This window comes from Glossina fuscipes, unplaced genomic scaffold (assembly GCF_014805625.2).
Source record: "Glossina fuscipes isolate IAEA_lab_2018 unplaced genomic scaffold, Yale_Gfus_2 110, whole genome shotgun sequence".
Classification (NCBI taxonomy): Eukaryota; Metazoa; Arthropoda; class Insecta; order Diptera; family Glossinidae; genus Glossina; species Glossina fuscipes.
Window position 1 is genome coordinate 1275953 of NW_023998453.1, and position 21205 is coordinate 1297157.

A 21205-nucleotide genomic window follows, 5' to 3' on the forward strand; every position below is an offset into this window, starting at 1 on the left:
TTAATTAAATAAACTCAAACGCACACCTGACCCAAGAGAACCCTATCTTAAAAGAACGCGTGTGTGTATATATATTAAAGGAAAAAAAAAAAAGTGCAGGTTTGTGTACTTAAACTTTTGTGGTTAAGTTCGTAGTGGCAAAGGTGAAAACAAGAAGCACACAGAAAAAAAAAAAAAAAAAAACAAATAAATAAATAAATAAAATAAAATTGTGTATATGTCCAAAAAACAAGAAAAGCTGTTAAAAGTTTTCTTATCCTACTACATATGTAAATATATATATATATATATATATATATATATATATAGCGTCGCTGCAACCACTCACTCAGAGAGAAATATTGTAATTACCTAAAAGAGAAAAAGGAGAGCATGTACAATACATACATAATAGACGACAATCCGTCGTTTATATTATCTTTTTATTTATTTTTTTTTTTGTTTTAGTAGTGAAACAATGCGTATGAATGAAATTTTATTTATATATTTATCATACGCCACAGTTGTTTATTAGCTTAAAGCTGCTAACAAATAACAATCGTTTAGTTCCGTACGCTTTTTAAAGGAAATGCAAGCACCATGAACTAATAATACAAGTTTGCGCTTGACCATAACCACGACCACGAATTCATTAATGCAAAGTAGGTTTCTTATTGTTGTTGCTGCTGTTGTTATTATCGTTTTTCTCGCAAACAGTAATGCTGAGAAATAAAACCTTCACAATCCGTTGGGTTTGTTTATTGTGCTTTTTTTCACTATTTTTGATATATTGTCTCATTCACACGCTGTTCCCTACAACACTTGCAGTACATGGTATATTAAACTTGTACGGACGGTAGTAACGGCAAGAAGGGCTTGAGATAAACCCATCGTTTATTGGACGCTTGTTCATCCGTGTATACTTGTGTTCAACGTACAGGTTGCAATTTTCGAGATATTTTCATAAAATTTGATACACTGATGTGTATGTTTGGTCGGGCGAACGCTATTGAAAATTGTTTGGATCGAGCTACTTTTTCGTACACTCCCCATATAACGTTTTATTTTCATGATTTGTTATACGAAAAGATATTGTAATTTTGAGAGTGTTGTTAGTAATAGTATTTCGGCATTCTAAATTGGTGCAAAAACTTTGGATCGGATGGGGCAATGTTTTTAATCTCTTCAACTATACAATTGGGCTCACAACACATAAAAGTGTAATGAACCATCCGCCTTTATATGCCAAAACGGCATAATTTTTAATATTTTATGATGAAAATTTCTCCTTAGTAAATCAACTAGGAGGAATTGGGATCGCAGAGATCTATCCATATATAGGGACTCGTATGAAAACAAATCCTTCTATGGCGACAAAGCCTAATTTTCGGTTTGCTCTGACGAAAGCAATTGGAAAATAATAAATTCTTTTGCAAATTTGCTAAATTTGCATCATGTTGGCATTTGCGTATCCCGCAATATGAGGTCTTCCATGAGAATTACATACGTACACAAAAAAAAGGTAAAATGTTTGGTGCTACTTAAGCGAAGTGGTGTAGGGTGTCTTAACTTCGTTCTTGCCCGACTAAAGCATTCTTATTTGTTGTCAATTTCACGATCCTTGGTTGAAATTGCATCAATTACCCTGGTTTAAAAATGTCCAAGCCCGTAACAATTTGGGCTGTATTTGTTTAAAACAACATAATCACTTCATTGCGTTTCTACGTTGTCAAGCATCGGCTGACCAAGAAGCGGCCATTCTGTAGTTGAATTTTGAATCCATGGTAATTCGCAGTAGGTTCAACTCTTATAGGCAGTTGGCAGATGGTCCTATATGTCATCCTATTCCGTGCGAAGCTCATCCAAATCGTTCTAACATCATCAACTCTCTTCTTCTTTCACTGATCAGATGAAAATTTCAAATTCAGCTCTTCGAAAACATTACTGAAATAAAAATGTCCATCCGTTTTCTTCTGACCCGCCAACATTAGTGAAAAGTGAAGGAAGTGATATTTTGGGATTAAGCAGAGGTCGTCACGGTTAGAACCATCAAAATGGGTACCCAAATTTTCGGTCCAGGCCAACTACAATATTTTCGTCCTTTTTGTAGCACAGAGTGTATTAAATTACGGCTTTCAGTTTCTTTAGCGAATTCTAGCCACTCCCCGCCAGGTTTTTTTTTTGAATATTGTGTGCCTGTGTTTGCAATAAACGTTACTCGCCGCGAGTCTTCTTCACCGTTTCGGCAAAAGAAATTTTCGTTGAAAGGTAAAGCTGGGGGTATTTTCGTTGCTTAGTTAATTATACCCTACGCATGGTGTGGTAAGGGTATATTGGGCTCATGTTAATGTATACAACACTACGAACTACTTGGCATAGATCGTCCTTTTATTATATGGATCTCTTCAAAATGATCTTTGTATCAATTTAAGACTGTCCGTCCGTACGACGTTTTCCTCGTACAGGTAGTAATTTTGTGAAATAGTTTGATAAAACCTGGTATACCGGCATGATTTGACTCAAGTATTAATCGTGTTGAAAATAATTTGGATTGGATCTTTTCCGAATTATTTCCGCTTAGCGATGTATTTTCAAATTGTCTTTACAAATGACGCAGGATGTTTAATGTTCGCCTTTACGTGGCATAACGCGCTAGCTAGTTTTTCTTTCTTTTTTTTTTATTGCAAGCTTTTGTTTTCTTTCGCTTTTGTTCATTTATTAGCTTTACAGAATCATTAACGTTGTCTCTAAAATATTTGTTGTACTTATGGGTTCAACTCTATGCGTCCTAACCGCGCTAACAGACGTTAGAGTAACGTTAAAAATGTCATCTACTGACTACAATATGCATCCAAAGCACAGTATGTCTCAAATATGACAACATTTAATAGTTAGTTGATGGCATCGCATTTCTCTTGCTGATGAATGATGACAGATCTTGTTTTTTATGCTTTATATACTAGAGCATTTAATAAATGAAACAACGAGTCGTTTCTTTAGCTACAATAAAAATATTGTCAATTCGATTAAATAGAATAAACTACAGATTGAATTTTAAAGCAAAATTTCAAGTTGAAAATAATTTCAGTAATTTTGTTATTTATTGATTTACTTAAGAGCAAGAAGAATATAAATGTTTTCCGATTTAGATAAGGACTTTGTTTGCCTTTTAAAATTTCTTTGCGCCTCTGAGAGCTCCGAGCGTCTTTCTACACTTATCGGTTGAGCTCATCCAAAGTAGGCGGCGGCCGCTCCTTATCTCTTTCTCTGTGATCACTTCTTTCTTACTACAAGAAAAAGGGGCATTACTTGAGTGATTGATTGGTTCACATTAAAAAAACATAAAGAAGTTCTAAAGAACGTTTTTAAGAACGAATTTGTATTACGCCACATAATATGAAACGTGCAGTTATTAAATTTTCTCCAAGGGTTTGATTCAATGATATACTTACTACACATTTGAAGTAGGGTAGATTCGCGTAGATTACGCATGAACTTCTCGAAAAACTATCGTAGCTTGCATAGCAGTAGCTCTCGCCTACAAAATGTCTGCTGTTGACAGAAGGAGATGACGATGACGATCACATGTGGTTGAAATGTAATATATAATCTTTTTTATATAAATGTATCAAAAATATAAATTCATCTCCCCTTGTCCGTCTCCTGAATAGTTTTATACAATTTTTATAGGCGTGGCATTCGATTTTATCCTATTTTCAAAAAAAAAAAGAATATTCTCTTTCCATATATATTCACATATAGGAAGGTAGACTTAATTCTTAGGTGTTTCAAGCGTGATTCCTTGCAGTTTCACTAGCACTGAAAAATTGTTTTAACTATTTTCGACATCACTTTTGATTTCAAGCTGTTCTGAAACAAATGCATCAACTTTAATATATTAAACGCGCTCTAAAAAATTTGCAATTGACTTAATTGACCGATTTCCTAATGTGTACCTTAAAGTTCACTATGAGATACTAAGCAAACCACTATACGAAAATTAAATCCGCAAAGGGCTTTGTGCGGACTTGTATACTATAAAGACATTATGGGGTCAATAATTAAGGCAAAGAAAAAGTAGTAATTTTACCAGACGTATAAATAAGTTGTTATCAAATTTTCCAGGGATGGCGGTGTCCCTGTGTACCTTTGTCAAATTTCACAAAAGCGGGAATAGAATATATATAGTCGATACATATATAGAAAACATAAGAGTAATAGCGTCAAATTCTAGTATTTTTGTTCTTAAAATTATTCGTCTTATAACGAACTATTTCGAGAAATCAGAATTTAGTTTTAAAAGTTTACGACGAACGTAGTTTAGAGATTAAGAGCCGCTTTGTTCGGATTAAAAATTATGATTTCGCTATGGAGATCGAAATAAAATAAAAGGCTAGAGATGATTCGGAAGCAATGAAAAGTTTATGAAATTGGAAGCGGTAATAAATCAATGTGCCGAGCGCAATATTAACGAGAAGGGAAGGCCGGATTTAGTTTAAAGCCACACTGAAGCAATCTTTTTGCTAAAAAACTTTCAAGGAAATCTTAGCAGCACTTCCCCGGAAAGTGGTTCATCCCCGGCAATATTCGTCAGGCATTTTTTCTTATAGAGAGTTTTCCCTGTTTCGAGCGACGACTTAACGCCCGTCCAAGCAGGTCTTTCATTCTGTTAATGGTAATTATTTTTTTATTTATTTATTTAATTAAATTCCGCTACAACAATAACAAGTCATTAGCCGAACGTAAGCTACAAAATAACTTAAAATATAGTATAAAGGGGAAAAACAAATGAAAATAAACATATAACATATACTAAAACTCATCTAAGCCCTAAACTAAGATATTGACGAATGTTTATCGACGATGAGGCTGATTATTTATTCATAATTATTAGTAGCATATGATTCAATTACCTGTAGTTGTGAAAAACTCAAAAATGTTTAGCATTTAGTTATGCAATGTAGTCCTTTTGACCCTGTTCACCGACAAAATCAACGGGCAGATCAAGTAAGTGGCAATGATCGTTGAATCTTTTATACATTACCCGAAATGGAGTAAACAATTTAGAATTGGTACGGCATTGTGGTAGCTGCAAGATCAACAAATTTCTTGAGATGCTATTGGGGATATGAATATCAGTAAGTTTTTATAAAGCCGTCGAATAAATATCTTCTTTTATTAGTTTAAAGACGAAGGCTACGCTCAACTTTTCACTCCATTTTTTCAAGGGTAGGCAAGTCAGTGAGCTTCAATCTATTATCATACGACGGAAGAGATAGGGAAGGGAAGTATCTTATTCCAAACCTCTCAAAGCAAATATCAGGAAGTCCCAAGATCTTGAACGGATTCCAAGCAAAACTACCGCCGAATATTCAAGAGTTGATCTAACTAAAGATGTATACAAGCACTTGGTAACGTATGGGCCGGGCCCTTGAATCCTTTAGACCATCTTTTTATAAACCCTAAAAGGGATCTAGCCTTATTAACTGAAACTTCTATATGACTATCAAATTTGAATTTAGAATCAAAAACAACTGCTACCTCTTTGTCATTTCAAACATTCTACAGGATATGATTATTAATAAGAGGACATCGTATTACATCGTAAACAAAAATGTGTTTTTTTCTCCATAGCGTTCACACTTGGACGAAGTATCCTTCTGATACACAATTTATAGTCTGTCAGAATAGTTAGAAAAATTCATAGATAGGAATGGAAAAAAAAAATACTTTAATAAAATGTTTCGATTTAGAGACGTTTTCTGAAACGATATGACCCACATGGTCCATTTTTGTACTTCGTTCCCCTATAGGGAGTCTTACCAAAAAATAAGTTCTAATTCGTCTGATATTTTATGACGAAAATGCTAAAATATAAAATCTTTAGACAAAAATATTATTACGACGATGCACGGTTTTGATCCGCTTTATAAAGAAGTGACTTTTATACGGCTAAAATTGCATATTTTTCGCAATTTCAGAACTTGTATTTAGCACATTTACTATAGTGACCTTAAAGCTTTTCGGTTTTTTTTTTTTTTTTTTATAAACCGAAAATCGCTTTTTCCTAATTTTTAACGTAATCATCTCATTGAGAGATTAAAATCCCATAATTAAGTTAATTATTTGAAAATTATTCAAATCAGCAGCAATGAAAGCAACAGAGGATATTTCTTTCACAATTTATACAATGTTATTACTAAACTAATTTAATGCATTTATAAGGTAATGAGAGAAACATTTTTTTTTTTTTAACAAAAAAAACTTTCGTGTTATTATTAATTAAAAAAACACGTTAGGATCAACTGTTGGCAACAAAAAAAAAAAAAAAAAAATTATAAAAAAAAATAATATTATTATACGCGCAAAAAAAAAAAAAAAACAAATAAATAAAAAAATAAATAAATAAATGCGAACTACGCCTTCGCATTCAAAAATCAGGGTCTTAAATGTTTGCATGCTTATAAGCTGTAGGCAAACTTTTCAAGGGTTCATTATTCATAAGGTGATTATGCACATAAGCTTTCATACACAAATTCATCTCATTGCTATGTGTAAGCATGAACTCAATTTTATTGCTCCTGCTAAGAAAATACGCAAAAAGAAAATTATTTACATAAAATCTCCATTGTTTAATGAGCGTCGTACATCTTTACGTGTATGTAATGGTGTTAGTAGGCGTTTTATAAAAACAACAAGTAAGAAAGTAATATTTGCCTTGAGGTGAGATGAATCTTCTATAGGCAACCACCGGCTCAAATATCGCAAAACATCTATGCTTGAGTCGACTGGTTAGTACCACTGCTGGCCCAGCACATATTTTGGCTTGATATTTCACTCATTTCTATACCAAATGTTTTACTCAATAGCAAGGGCCAATTCTTATTGTTTTTATATTCGTTACAGTTTGAAAACCAGGACAATAATCTGAGTTTTTTTTATTTTTCCAAAGAGTTTTTCTCAAATTTTCGCAATTATAGGAATGTTTGTAGGCTTGTTTTCAATGCTTTTACTTGCCGTATTCACAAGTTTGATTAGTCCATAGTTGCGAAATCTTACAGTTTTGATAAAAGACAGTTGTATGTACAGTTTATAGGTGAATTAGTGCATATTACCCTGCATTATAACCCAAATAACTTAGCAAGTATATCTCAATCGGATAGGATAATGAAGCTAGGACACGAAGCTTCTATAACATGCCTTGGCCAAATATATATCGAATCAAATGTGTACGGTCTCCATTTGGTGTTTCCTAGCGTTCGAAATAATAAATCATGTCTACCTACATCTTCTTCGTCAACACTTGTACATTTAATGAGCAACGTCGGTCGGACAGGCTAATCCTTATCATACTTCGATCCAGTATACGTATATTACTTGAATAGTAAGAAATAACAAATCAATGCATACGACCCAAGAAATACAAACATGGCTTCTATCTCAATATTAGGAAATTTTTAATCGACAGAGGAGGATAAATGGTCTTAAAATTTCGATTTGACCAAGTATGCGCGTCTTCTCAACTTTTTAATGCACATTTTTGAGTGAATGACAAAACCATTATATTCTCACACTTCAGTAGTGCACTTAAACAAAAGAAAAAAAAAAAGTAAAAGAGAAACTACTTCAGCTCAAAGGAGAAGAAAAAGAAATTCGTTGCTTTCCGCAGGTGGGCAAACTATCCAATGCCAAGTACAAAATAAGAAAACTTAAAGTGCTCTCTCTCTCTCGCTCTCTCTCTAAGGAATATTGTTCTTCAACCATTACAAAAAAAGAAAGAATTATTTTCCTTAATATGTCATACAAGTAAAATTTTGAAGATGTAATATCAACTAATTCCCCCTAGTGGAGTTGCGAACCTTTGCTCTGCCTTCCAAATTATACGAAAGAGTTTTTTTAATTATTCTTCATATAAATTATAATAAGCAAAACGAAATGCAATTATCTCAGAAAATGAATTTAAGCGTGACGTAATTAAGACAAGATGATTGCTTTACGCCTTACCAGAGTAAAGAGCCTTCAATTTATTCTAGAAGTTTAGATAAGTTTTGAGATTTTCTGGAAGCAAGTTTTTGGGCAAATCTTTTCATCTTTTCATTTTATTAAAACGTTTGCAACGCTCAGAAGAACGCTTCAAAGAGAGACCATACATAGTATACATCTTTCTGATAAGCATCAAATTCTGATTCGATTTAAGCATGTCCCTCTGTCCCTCTGTATAATGTCTGTTGTAAACATTCTCTTGGTGGCAAAAGTGGGACAAATCGGTTGATGAACACGCCTACAGTCTCACTTAACCGGAGAACGTTCGTATTTTTCAAAGGAAAACAAAAAATTTGTCTTTCGTTAACTACTCACACATTACGGAAGATAAAAATACAAAAATTCACATGGGCGATGCATTAGCTTCTGTAAAAAAATTGGAAGGCGATTATAGCGTATCACAAGTTAATTTTTTTGGGGGATAACCTCTGTAACGCGTCGAAACAAGTGTCCCACACAATATAAAGTATACACATTCTGGATTAGTGTCGGATACGCAATGCACTTAAACATGTCCATCTGTCCATCTACCCAAGATTGTAGTACCTGTGGTAAACACTCTTCCGTTCCCAAAAAAAAAAACCCTTCTTCTCCTACAAATTTACAAAAGAATTTGAAAATGACCCGAACCAACTGAGCGGCATGCCTACAATGCAAAAACACTTTTTGTACCTTTCGCGTGCTATTCACATTCTATAGAAATAGGAAAAATCGCGCTTGCCCGTGCAATACTATAGAGGATAGAAATTTAGTTTCTTCCTTTGTTTTTTTTAGTCTCTTCAACAACAACTGTGATAATGAATAAAGAAATAATTTTTTTTGTGCTGTAAAAAAGTTGCGTCTTACTCTTCATAAGTACACTTATAATGGGAGGGGCCAAAAACGAACTCGAAACGTAACATGAAATTAAATTTTATTTATAAAAAAACTTATTGTTCTCCTTCTATTATCTTAGTCAAGGAAGAGCAAAAATTATATCTGGTTGCTATGTAAAGACTTCTCTTTGACGGGAACTTTATATGGTAGGAGCTTCGTAGAATAGAACTTTGTAGGAAATTGACCTTAAATGCTGAACCACTGCAGCCGAGTGATTTCCATCATTAGGTGCCAAAAATTAGGTTTCGCTGCAAAGGTTTAGTTTTCGTATGATCTCTTATGTGTTTTTGTTTTTTTATATTGGCTTTTTAAACATAGGGCTTCATATGGAGAGCGATCAGATCGAGCGCAGTTTCAATAGAGTTCCAGCTTCGATCAACATATTTGAGTGTATAAAATTTCACCGAAATATTTCGAAAACTGCGATTTTTTATCGTAGGTTGTGCACAATATAATAACTAATCGGAGGAGTCTGAATGAGTGAAATACTAGCAACTAGGGTTGAACAAATAAAATTATATATATATATATATATATATATATAATTTGTTTATCATGTTAAACTAGTTTCTGAACATCTTCAACGATTGTTTAATTACAATTGACTATCACAGGGCATCCTCAAGAAAATTCATAAGCAAATGGATTAGCTACGTGTATTGGATAAATTATTTTAAAGCCATATTCGAAAGAACATCAAAGAGATAGTGCAACGCCCAAGGCATGTTTTTCTGTGTGACTATAATAATAATACACATTGTGTTCTTCTATGACAATATATCCCTGAATCTAATGTGGTGCGTAATATTTTCCAGATCACAACCACGTTCTAGAGTTTTTATTCATTTTATGAAAATTTATTAATTTTTAAAAACCTGGGGGCTAGATGTTTCTTCAGAACCTGAAAATTTGCTAATTCTCTGCAGATTTTCCTTTTGTTTATCTGAAAAGTCAGGAGACCCTTTATCTATAAACTTAATTCGAAATTAATAAAAATTTAATCGCTGCTGGGCTAGAGGCGAAAAAAGCTGTAGAGCTCAACTAAAGGAGCTTATGAATGAGAATTGAAGTGACATGGAAAATGTACAAATATATTTATAATCGTTCCATATATAGACTTAGGCCAATTTAACTCTAATGTGTGGTTTCTGTCTGCACTGAACTAGCCTTGGGACACCTCCGTTATTATTTGAGTGATGTACCGCCCCAGTCAAACTCCCTACCTGGCAATGTCCTTGAATTGGATCAAATTTTGAATATTGATTGACTAAGCAGCGAAATGCCAAACAATCTCATTAAAATTTTTTTACAAACTCTTTAATACTTTGATCAAGAGGCTTGCATAAGGCCCCAATATCATAAGATATATAAATATATCCGCATAATGGCTAAGTAATGGTACACGTTTCATTTAATCAAGTAAGTAAGGAAACAGTAAGAGTAGTGGTATTTCATTGACCATGAACCCGATACCCGATACCCGAACCCGGTTCATTGATAATGAACCCGAAAGAACAATATCTCCCACTTATTTCACATCTCTTATGTCTCCCTACACTGCCAGATTAGAGTCAAGCTGAACAGTATCTTCCTTCCCCTAGCTAGATAGTAGATAGGAATAGAAAGAATCTCGTTATATAAACGTGTTAAGATCATCTTGAATGGAGCAATACAAGTAAAATATACTTCATCGTTAGATTTGGAGATAAAAGTTTGCATTCAACGATTATTTCTTTTAATCGCGAAGTAATCCATGTGTACCGTGTACAAGGGAGCAAACAAAACGTTTGAATATTTTATAAAACGTTTTAATTGTTTTTTAAATTGGATGTTAAGTATATAGCGTGTGAATTTTTTCGTTTTCTAATTTGTTGTAATTTTCTACCATAAATTTTTAAATACTTGGCAAATGAAAATTTCCCATTTAATTTTTAATTATTATTTAATGCTATGTTTGGTCATTGTTAATATAAAATCCCCAGATAGTTCGTTTTCTCTTTGCTAGTAGCTGAGTACATAACATCAATTTCATGTAAACTATTTTTTTCCATTTCAATAATTTGTGTAAATTCTCTCTAAAAGGTTTTCACTCAAGGAGAAGTGTATTGTTTACAACAGATATCAAGAGACAGAGGAAGCAATTAGAAAAGAACAAGCGAAAAATCTACATTAAGTTTTCGCCGAATTGTGGATAACCATTATTTGAATGACGGCATTCCTTAAACATCCTGAGTTTATAGTATTTGTGCATAAGTGCATAAGCGCGGACAAACCATATTTGAATTCGATATTTGGTGTAATTTTAATTTAAACGCGTCTTCTCATGGCTTCAAAGGGTTTTCAGGCTAAGTATGTAGAGCTTTGCAATCATAGAAAAAAAAGCACGTATATGCTCGGAATGCAAGTAAGTCATGGAAGCAAAATTGAAGTTCATTTAATCATCCTGTCCCCGGTAATTCCGGGCTTTGCAAGTGAAATGGTGAAATGGTGAAATGGACGCATCTGTGGCAGGTGACCTAATCTTTCGATTAGGTATTACCAAACTGAAAAATGTCAAAAAGCGTTGATGGCTATAATTGATCTCGTTTTAGCCAGGAGTCCGTGTGAATCCATTTATCTCTTTATTATAAAATTCTGCTATCTAGTTTGCTATGTTCAGATGATCTCTACGAATTACGATGACAACTGAACTTAATCGCGGACCAATCTCAATTTTTTGGGAAGCTTAGACCTTTGCGTGGTCAATTGTCATAAATTTATTAAGTGCGTACTCATATATTAAATATTTAAGACCAAGTAAAGCTATTTCGGTTGTTATCGTCATTTATATCCTAGACCAACTGTGATATATATGCGACATACAGAAGAACTTAATATAGGCCTAAATTTGTCCCATGTTGGCCTGTTTTTCACATCCCCTCCCATAGTAAGTGTTCTTGCGAAAATTAAGTCTTAACAGGGCAAGAAGGTAAGATTTTCAAGAAAAATGTGTGAGGAATTGTATTGGCCTCTGTATTACTAGCGGGCTTAATCGTTGATGGAGTCTTCATTTGCTTCAATCTGTCAATTCGATATGGCCTTGTAAAAGAGCACATTGTAATGATTTCGGATAACATAACTAAGCAGTGCAGATAGCACTGCACGGTGGGTGGGATTTGTCGCAAACATCATTGTGTGTGCAGTTTTCTCATCTTTGCCATTTTGTTGCAATAGTAAATTACAAACCATCTCAATTGTATTGCATTGCAATCCATTAGAGAGACATGTACCTCATCTTGTGTGAAGTCTTATGCGTGTTATGCACACATTTCATTTAGATAGAAAATGAAATGGAAATGTTGTAAGATTCTTAGTGCGATTACCTTCAGATTTCCTTTGCGGCTCTCTCTCTCTATCTCTCTCTCTCCTTCCCTCTTTCCATATATTACCGTAAACACATAATATATTATCGAAATGAAGAAATTTTCTTTAAACAACGTTAACGCAGATGTATACAAGCACTTATGAACTTATTTGTGCTTTCTTTGAAAAGTTTTGAAAAATACTAGCATATGTTAAGTATTCACATTTAAGCATTTCATTTAACTGAACCCCAACAACAACAGGTGTCTTAGTTTCTATTTGTCTCTAGGCTTGATTTCATTCTACTTTGAAGAATATTTTCCAACACAAAAGTCAATCAAAGTGTAATTTCTATTGGATATTTATTTACGTTTTAAATAATAATAGTAATAATAAAAAAAAAGTTAAATGACATGAAATAGTTTTAATGTTATAATATCGTTGCCACTAACAACAGTCATTAGAAATAACTTAGACCACAAAAAATTTGGTAATTTTTCTCGTAAGAACCCGAAACTGGAAACTACTTGATTCTCTTGAAATGATGATTGATGTCCGACCAGTCGTTGGCGAAATTCCCAATCCACCCGCTGCATTCGTCAGAGAAATTCGCATAAAATCATTGTAAAAGTTAAAGCAAAAGTAAAGCGCATTTTGTGAGAGTCTTGAAGTAATGAGGTGTTTGAGAACCCTTCAACTGATACCATTGATCTTGCAGTATATTACGTTGACGAAAAAAGTGAATTTTGCAAAAAAAAACAATTTTTTTCTTATTTACTTCAAAACTTTTCATACAACCCTCGTGTACAATTTTAAATGTTTGAACTAGTTAGACTTACATTACATGGTTATACTTGAACGTTCGCAACTGTTTGACGATAATTGCTAGAATCTTTGGAGACTTAAAAGAGCGCGTTCGAGCAGCACAGCTATCGTATTACTGACACCATCGTATAGTTTTGAAAACGGCTAATGTGGTTCACATTTTACAAGCAACACTGAACATCGACCCACGTACATGGGCCACTCACCTGACTGAGACATCAAATGTTAATAGAAAATTTTTCGATTTCCATAGGATTGCGGTAGGTCTCTTAGAGTCATTTTGAAATAGGTGATAGGTGAAAAAAAAAAACTAAATTCAAGTCGCTGTTCAAGAGAAAAATATCGTATCAAGTTTCGAGTTTCAATTTCTTTGTGGCTTCTTTCAGTCAATTTTTATTTTTATCATTGTGAAGATCAAGTAAAATTCCTAAAACAAAAGATCAATTAAGTGCATTTTCCCCTACGAATAAAGACTTAATTTAAAATAAAAGTGAAAAAAAAATAAAAAAAAAAAATAAAAAAAACCAGAAAAACAAATCAGAATATGCATTTGCTATTAAAGAAACAAGAAGAACAACGATAGCATGACACGAGACGGTGAAATACCAGCTATTTTTAATCCGAAGACTCATCGGGTACGTACACCTTCCGTGGTGGTTACCGGTGATTCTCCGAACGGTCCTTACGACGGTGGTTTTACCAACATTCTAAACACAAGTAATCCTCAGATAACCCACCAAGACTCGGTGTCGTCGAGTCAACAAGATCCCAATGAAGTTATTACCATACATCCCGATACATGTCCTACTGCGGCAACGGCAGCTGCCGCACGAACCGCAGTTGGTGGCAGTACTGTCACTACCAATGTCCCTAATGCTGCCAACGACAATGACTCATCCAATAATGAGCTTGGAGTGAACGAAACCGCGCATATAACACGTTTCCCCCGCCTAAAAGCATGCAAAGAAAGTTGTTGTTCCGAACTAGCGCAGAAAATGTATTTTGGAGTTTGCGTTACAATATTGGTAACAGCGTCATGGGTGGGTGCAACGCATTGCATTAAGTTTTTATATTTAAATCGCAGTTCTTATATGCTCGATAATATCGACGACATCGATAAGTCAACGGATGATTTAGTTAATATAATGGGTGATGACGATGACGCTCTATTGCCGATAAGCGATAATTCATTGGGTGTCGTGGCCGATGTTGAAGACGCTACAAAAATCTTCCATATACCGGAACCGGCTGTACAAACAAACGTCTTTCGTGCCCCGTTTTTCGCTGCTTGGTTTTTTACAAACTTTTCATTCTTATTCTTTCCGATTTACGTACTAGGGAGAGTTTCGTTAAGAAAATGTGATAAACCCGGTGAAATATTAGGCGACGTTTTACGAGGTTTTCGTGATCGTGGTTTCACTGTAGGTAAGTCTCTTCACTTGATCATATAAAAAGTGTATATATGTGTTGTTAAAGAAAATCAATTTTACTTATTTTTATTTTTTAAACTTAACTTCAGGTCGTTTCCTTAATCGCTGCCTGTCGTTTTGTGTGCTGTGGCTTTTGACCACTTATTTATATACATTATCACTGCGTGCTTTATTTGCCACCGACGCTATGGCATTGTTTGCCACCAATGTTGCCTGTGTCTATTTACTATCTTGGGTTATTTTGCATGAGCAATTTGTGGGAGTGCGGGTAATTTGCTTTTTTACACGTGATACCTGAATTCTCATAGAAAATTCCATTAATGTTTGCTTTACTTTTTTTATTTTTCGTTGCTCTTCACTTGACTTTCTCTTTAACCTGAACGTTGCAAAAGATTGTTGCGGTTATATTATGTGACACTGGCATCGCGTTGCTAGCCTATATGGACGGTATTACTGAGAGCGAAACATTAAGCGGCGTAGTATTGGCTACGTTAGCGGCTGCTTGCTATGCGGTATTCCGGGTAAGTGACTTATAGAACATAAAACCGTTTAATAAGGAATTCGCAATACACGCACTAATATACGTAACGTTATAGTTAACTAGTTAAGATATCCTTTTATTTGCGAGAAACCTAAGTTTGTTTTATGAATACAGATGTTTAAGGCTTTCTTCAAGTTAAACATAGCTTGCTTTCGTACTTTATTGATTGAATTGAGCACGACAGGGAATCATTTAGTTATCTTTAAAAAGGTTTTGAATACAGGGTCCTGATGTTAGATGTATATTTTTTGGAGGCTTTCTTTTGGGGACTCTCTTCGAAGACGTTATTCTCACCAAGAGATTACTATTGAATTGGGAATATTTTCTGAGGTGATTTTCGACAGATGAAGGATCGCATTTCCTATTGTCCTATACACTAGAGTTTATTGATATGCCCGTCACTTCTTCTTCTTCTTTTGCATTTAAATCAATTATTTGAGATATCGTCTTACTGAGCATTAAAAAGTGAGATTTTATCGAATCCGTCTGTTTACCTATAATTCCTAGCAATATCGTTGAAACTCTTATGATAGCCACATTGATATCAATTAGTATAAACATTGCTACGTCCTTAAAAGCTGGGGATGTATTACCCTATAAAGCAAGCATCGCATTACAATAAATATGCTTCGCACATATAGAAAGCATATTGAGATGTTGGACAAATCTTTGCTATCTTCTACGAGAAGACGTAAACAGCTTTATAGGGCGCTGAGTTCAACTACAACTTGTTCATTCGAGAGCAGTACTCTTACGTTTTACTTAATAGTGCAAATTGTACCGCTTAAGTGCAAGCAGAACTTCAAGTAGATCGTTATGGTAAAGGAATAAGGTTCCGGTAAGGGTCCAAGCATCAACTGGTTGTAACTTTTCTTTTTTTTCCTGTTATGTGGACCAATCACTCGGGGAACGTTCTCTGCCTATTTGTGCAACACGGCGACGTTCACAAAGAAGTGGGAAAAGAGAAGAAACTAGTGAAAGTGATTTCCACAATCTAGTAGGTATGTGTTCAATCGATAAGTGCTGTGCCTTTAACGACTGTGCACGCACCATAGCTGTGCATAGACCAAAGCAAACTCTACCGCATTTGACATTTGAAATCGCGAACACAGCACTTGTACTAGTAGCAAAAAGTTACGACCAACAATTAAAGGAATTGAGCTGAAGAGCAACTTATCAAAAGCCAAGATATCGTAATTCCTTTCCAATGATGATACTCGGCCCTATAAATATATAAAGATGGCCAAAAGTTGCGAGAGAAGTGGGGGCAGAAAAACATATAATAAATTCGGCCATTCAAACATTAGCAGCATTTAACTGGAAAGTTTTGCCCTTGACTTTTCAATCATTTGTTATTGCTTTTTGTAATCGACATCTTTTCGAGTAGCGATTCCATTCTTATGACGCTATCCATAAAATTTTCGCATTTGTGAATAGCTTACTAAAACTAGTTACCCTTTCGAGATAAATGATGGCTAGCGTTGTATTATATATTGAGTCATTTATTTTGCGACATTTACTTTATAGTGAACGCATAGTAAAACGTATTCACTTTCCTTCGATATATACGCACAACTAAGCGTCTAAACGTGCAATGCCATGAAATTTCCTTTCCCTTACTGCCACTCGACTAAGAAGTAACAAATTTGCTTTATTTATACGTATACTGACACGTGAGCAGGTCAGGTGTTCAAAATTTACTATAAGGTGAGAATGTAAACTTCTTACAGCAATGAATGCTCAACTGAAGTTAAAAATTTGGCTCTGAGGTGGGTTTTCGACTGTGCCATCTATTTTAGAATTGTCCTTATACTCATCATGAACTTATTGGAATTCAGTATAAGAATAATATCAAAGGATAACAAATAAACTTCTTCTTCTTTGCTTGCTTAATTTGCGCTACGATTACTCAAGATATTTGGAAAGTTAAAATTGATACGTAAAGACTTCAAAATTGCTACATTTTTGTTTGCGTTTTTGTTTTTTAATTTACACTCAAACCTGCTTTTGTGCGGTATTATTTTTAGACGTTTAAGCGGTTCCTAGTCACCGCATAAAAATCATAGTGATGTGAAAACTACTTTTTGTGGCTACTAAGAGTCTCAATTTATTATCGTCCATAGACTGATTAGGAAACCCTTTGAGGACATTTGTAAATTATGCAAATGTTTCACCGCACGTATCTTTTAATGTCAATAACTTTTTTGTGCGGTAGGCACTCTCTCCATAAATATCTTCATAAGAGAAAAATTTTGTAAATTTTGGACCTGGTGGTTATATAAAAAAAAAAAGTCGCCAAATGCTTAGGGGGAACTCCGAAGCATTCGCACAGAGGCCATTGCCTATTTCCCTCCCTCTCTATATATAATCGTGTTCGCACTTATAGGCGATAAGCCTTGGGTCTTTTTTTTTGGATAAACCAATCTGTATCGAAACTAATGGAATTAAGAATTAGTCGCTCAGGATACATTTGTTTGGGAGGATACGCACTGTTGCGTACTCTTTTGATTTTAAATAGTAAATGGTTGGAGAACACTTAACCCTACTCACTGTGAGAACCGAGACATATAACATTGTTTAAAAAAAAAAACAAAGAAAAAAGAAGACCATCCACAGTACACACAAGCTGTGACAACTTTTTTATCCTTGTTAACGTTATATGGTATGCATGCGACTACAGTAACGTTACGTTGATTTATAAACAGCATAATATATTGCGGGTTTATGTAACAGATGTGTTTTATTAAATTTTTGTTCTTGTTGTTATTGTTGTTGTTGCTGTTGTTGTTGTTGTTGTTGTTGTTGTTGTTGTTGTTGCTATTATTGTTTGACTAACGTTACATTCAAGTACATACATTTTTTTTACAAGTGCATACATGTTCGTGTGGCTATAATGAAACTGAATTTTTCATTAAGGTGATGTTTCGCAAAGTGATGGGCGATCCACCAGTGGGCCAGATTGCGTTCACATTTACTACATTGGGATTTTTAAATGCATTGCTCATATGGCCTGTTTGTGTGGCCTTGTATTTTACCGGCACAGAATCTATGCCCTCAGATCGTATGCCCTGGATAATATTATTGATTGCTAGCATTCTGCTACTAGGTAAGCTATGTGAATTATAAGCTCTCCACTACTTGTTTTATTATTAAACGAATTATAAACATTGTTTGCCGTTTTTTTTTTTTTTTTTTTTTTTTTTTTCTTTTATCTTTTTTGTGTTTTCTCTCTTGCCTGCGCAATTCCTTTGCAGTCTTTCATATATTAATGCAATTTAGTTCTGCTGTTACCTATAATATGTTTGTTACGTTAGGTTTAATTACGGCAGTACCAGTTTCGGGAGGTACGTCTGAAAAATGTTGATCTTAACGAAATGGTTTTGTTCTTCGCATAATATTCATATGAAATTATTTCGTCTTTAGCTTTGGATGTAGTTCTATATGGTGCGACATTCGCTGGCATGAAACTGGCTGGTGTCATACTAATAGCGGTGGGTTTCTTTTTGGTTATGTTCCCAGAGAATTGGCCCGACTACATAACACGGCTATTAAGGTAGGTTGAAGATTTTAATTTCTTCTGTTTCTATATAGAAATTTCAACCGTGTTACTACCCTTTTTCCCCTTTAATTTTGCTAAAACTGAATGAATGTTTTTTAAGCTAATTTTCTATTTCGTAAAATAATTAATTAATTATATAATGAAAACATTTTTTCCGTATTATTAAACAAGCAAACGTAATAATAATTAAAATTTCGTTTTTATATATATTTTTCCCTTATTTTTTCTCCCTTTTCAATAATAAATATTTCTTTTTTTTTTTTTATTTTTTGCTGAAATAAATGGTTTTGATTATCTTTGAAAAAAACAACGAAAAAAAAAAAAAAAATATTTCAAATCAACTCATTTCAGAAAAAGTGGTCGTGCTATACTACGTTACCAGTGTTGTTGTGAATTAGCTGATATTCATTATAATCACTCGGTAGGCGGTTGTTATTGTTGTTGTTGTTCTTATAAAAATAAATTTGTATAATTTTCATTTTGGCAAAAGAAAAACAAAATCAGTTAATGAAAACCTTAACCAGTACTTATGTAAAGCGAGCGTTATTAAAGGCCTCCTTTAAAAGGTTTTCATGCTTGTAGTTGTTGTACAAAAAAAAAAAAAAAAAAAAAAAAATTAAGTAAAATATATAAAAGAAAGCTTGAGCTTTTATATAACAAAGCAAAAAAAAAAAAAAAAAAAAAACAAAAAGAATAATGGCAAAGAATTTAAATAATTTATATAACCCATTACTAGGTTTTCAAACTATCTCTTATTTTTTATTACTACTTCTCTATACTTTTTCACGCCTGGAACGGAGTCTTTCAGGATCAATCCATTTGTTTAATAAGCATTGTAAAGAATTCTTTACTGAAACCTCCAGTTAGCTACTATATTACAATATATATATATAATAAGAACATCTCATCTTTCTCTGTCTGTTTAGTAATTTCACATCATTTATCATTAATTTTCGTAGAGCTACAAAAAGTTGTAGTCATTGTTACTTTATCTGCATACTTCTGTATAAACAAACTTTTTTTTTTTACGTTCGTTCTACAAGAGATTAGTGTTCTTGCTCTTAAAAGCCTTTTGATTCATTCACTTATACACACACACACACACCCACACAGAACACTTGTTGGCGGCTGTTATATATCCATATAGTTAATGGTATCTGATTTTCCTCTCCCACACGTTTCGCATATACTATTACCTACAAGTTAACGTTGGCTTCCAATCTAGTAGGAAACGAAATTCCTTGTTATGGCTAATTGTTAGTTTGAACGTTTAATAAATAACATTCAAGTTTTGTAAATAATTTTTTATAATAATAAAGTTTTTTTGAAAGTTTCGTTTTTTCCTTCTTTATATCATAATTAAGCACTCGCAGCTTTTTGTGAAATAAGCACTAACGTTAAGCATGTTTTATAATTCAATTTAAGAATTTACCTTTTTTTTATATAATTTATATTAACCTCCCCAAGGACAAACGTTTTAAAAATTAATTTAATTAATTATTTCTCACCAACGGACCCCCTACTTCTACGATGACCTTCAATCACTAAGTAGAAGAATTTTATAGTAATGGAAATAAAGTAAGTCCATCTTCTTATTTAATAGGTTTCTTGTTAATTGCAAGTCGATCGGGACAGTTATCATCTTGAACTTTTCAAAACAAATTTCGTAATGGATTGTTAATAAAGAAAATATGTTGAAATTTTCTCAGTCTCAAATCTCAGTGCTCTAACTATTGAGGTGAATCAAGGTACATTTCAAACATTGACATGTGGAACGTTTTCACTTTTTATGTCCACATGGACATAAAATCCTGGACATCCTGGCGATATGGGAAGCTGTTTAAGAAGAGAAACCACGGAGTGTATCAGAAGTGCTGTGCATGAAGATTTCATTCTGTATAGGCACATCACTGGCATTCGATGAGAAGATTAGCGTGAACTACAGACGTGATGGGTACAAACGTGGATAGTAGTAGTGAGCTGAAAACATGGCATCGCTCGAGTCGAGCTTTCTCCGCCCGCATTGAAAAAACTTGGAGATAATATTAAATTATATTCCAATGCCTAAAACGCATGAAGTCGGAAATGACTTGGGTCGAACTAGTTTTACTATACGCTTCCGCACAGAAAAAAAGTACAACTATAGCTGGCGGTATAAGTGCAAAAATCTCGATAGGAGGGAAATAATTTTTGATGCCTTTCTCCTAAATATGTGTCAATGAGGACTAATTTTTAATATATTATTACAAAAATTGGTCTAGTATATTGATTTGGCATCTAAGCGTGAAGTTTATTGGTATTATTTTTCTATATGTCTATTTCTATTTAAAAGTATTCTCTTATAAAACGTACTCATGAAAAGATTGGTCTTTGCACGGCAAAAAGGTCTAATGTTTAATATCTTGTGACGAAAAAAGGTGAACAATAATAGAAAGTCTATAATGTCGTTAATTCGTTGCTAATCAAAAATAGTGACGCAACGAACACTCATAATAGTAAAAATATTCCATAGTAAAGACGTAACTGACCGCAATTTATTTTTAGTAAGAAAATCGAATTTTTACTGCACAAATTTATTAATTAATTTTAGGTCTGCCAACATTTTGCAGG

At 33.7% G+C, this 21205-nt stretch overlaps 1 protein-coding gene across 12 annotated transcripts in view; it reads left to right on the forward strand.

The window, feature by feature from the left end:
• The window catches only part of LOC119638839 (putative thiamine transporter SLC35F3), a 32173-nt gene that overhangs the window by 561 nt on the left and 10407 nt on the right, over positions 1–21205 (forward strand). For 4 of the 12 annotated variants that reach the window (XR_005247499.1, XM_038035884.1, XM_038035883.1 and 1 more), the window contains exons 2-8: positions 13452–14490; positions 14585–14763; positions 14888–15016; positions 17953–18142; positions 18291–18380; positions 18460–18589; positions 18947–19016. Coding sequence is in view for 9 of the 12 variants with exons in the window: in XM_038035884.1 (XP_037891812.1) it covers positions 13650–14490; positions 14585–14763; positions 14888–15016; positions 17953–18142; positions 18291–18380; positions 18460–18589; positions 18947–19016 (1629 nt within the window). In the remaining 3 variants the exon portion in view is untranslated. Of the gene's footprint in view, positions 1–13451; positions 14491–14584; positions 14764–14887; positions 15017–17952; positions 18143–18290; positions 18381–18459; positions 18590–18946; positions 19017–21205 lie in introns of those variants that run through there. The other 8 variants (XR_005247500.1, XR_005247501.1, XM_038035889.1 and 5 more) reach the window with 4 other exon arrangements.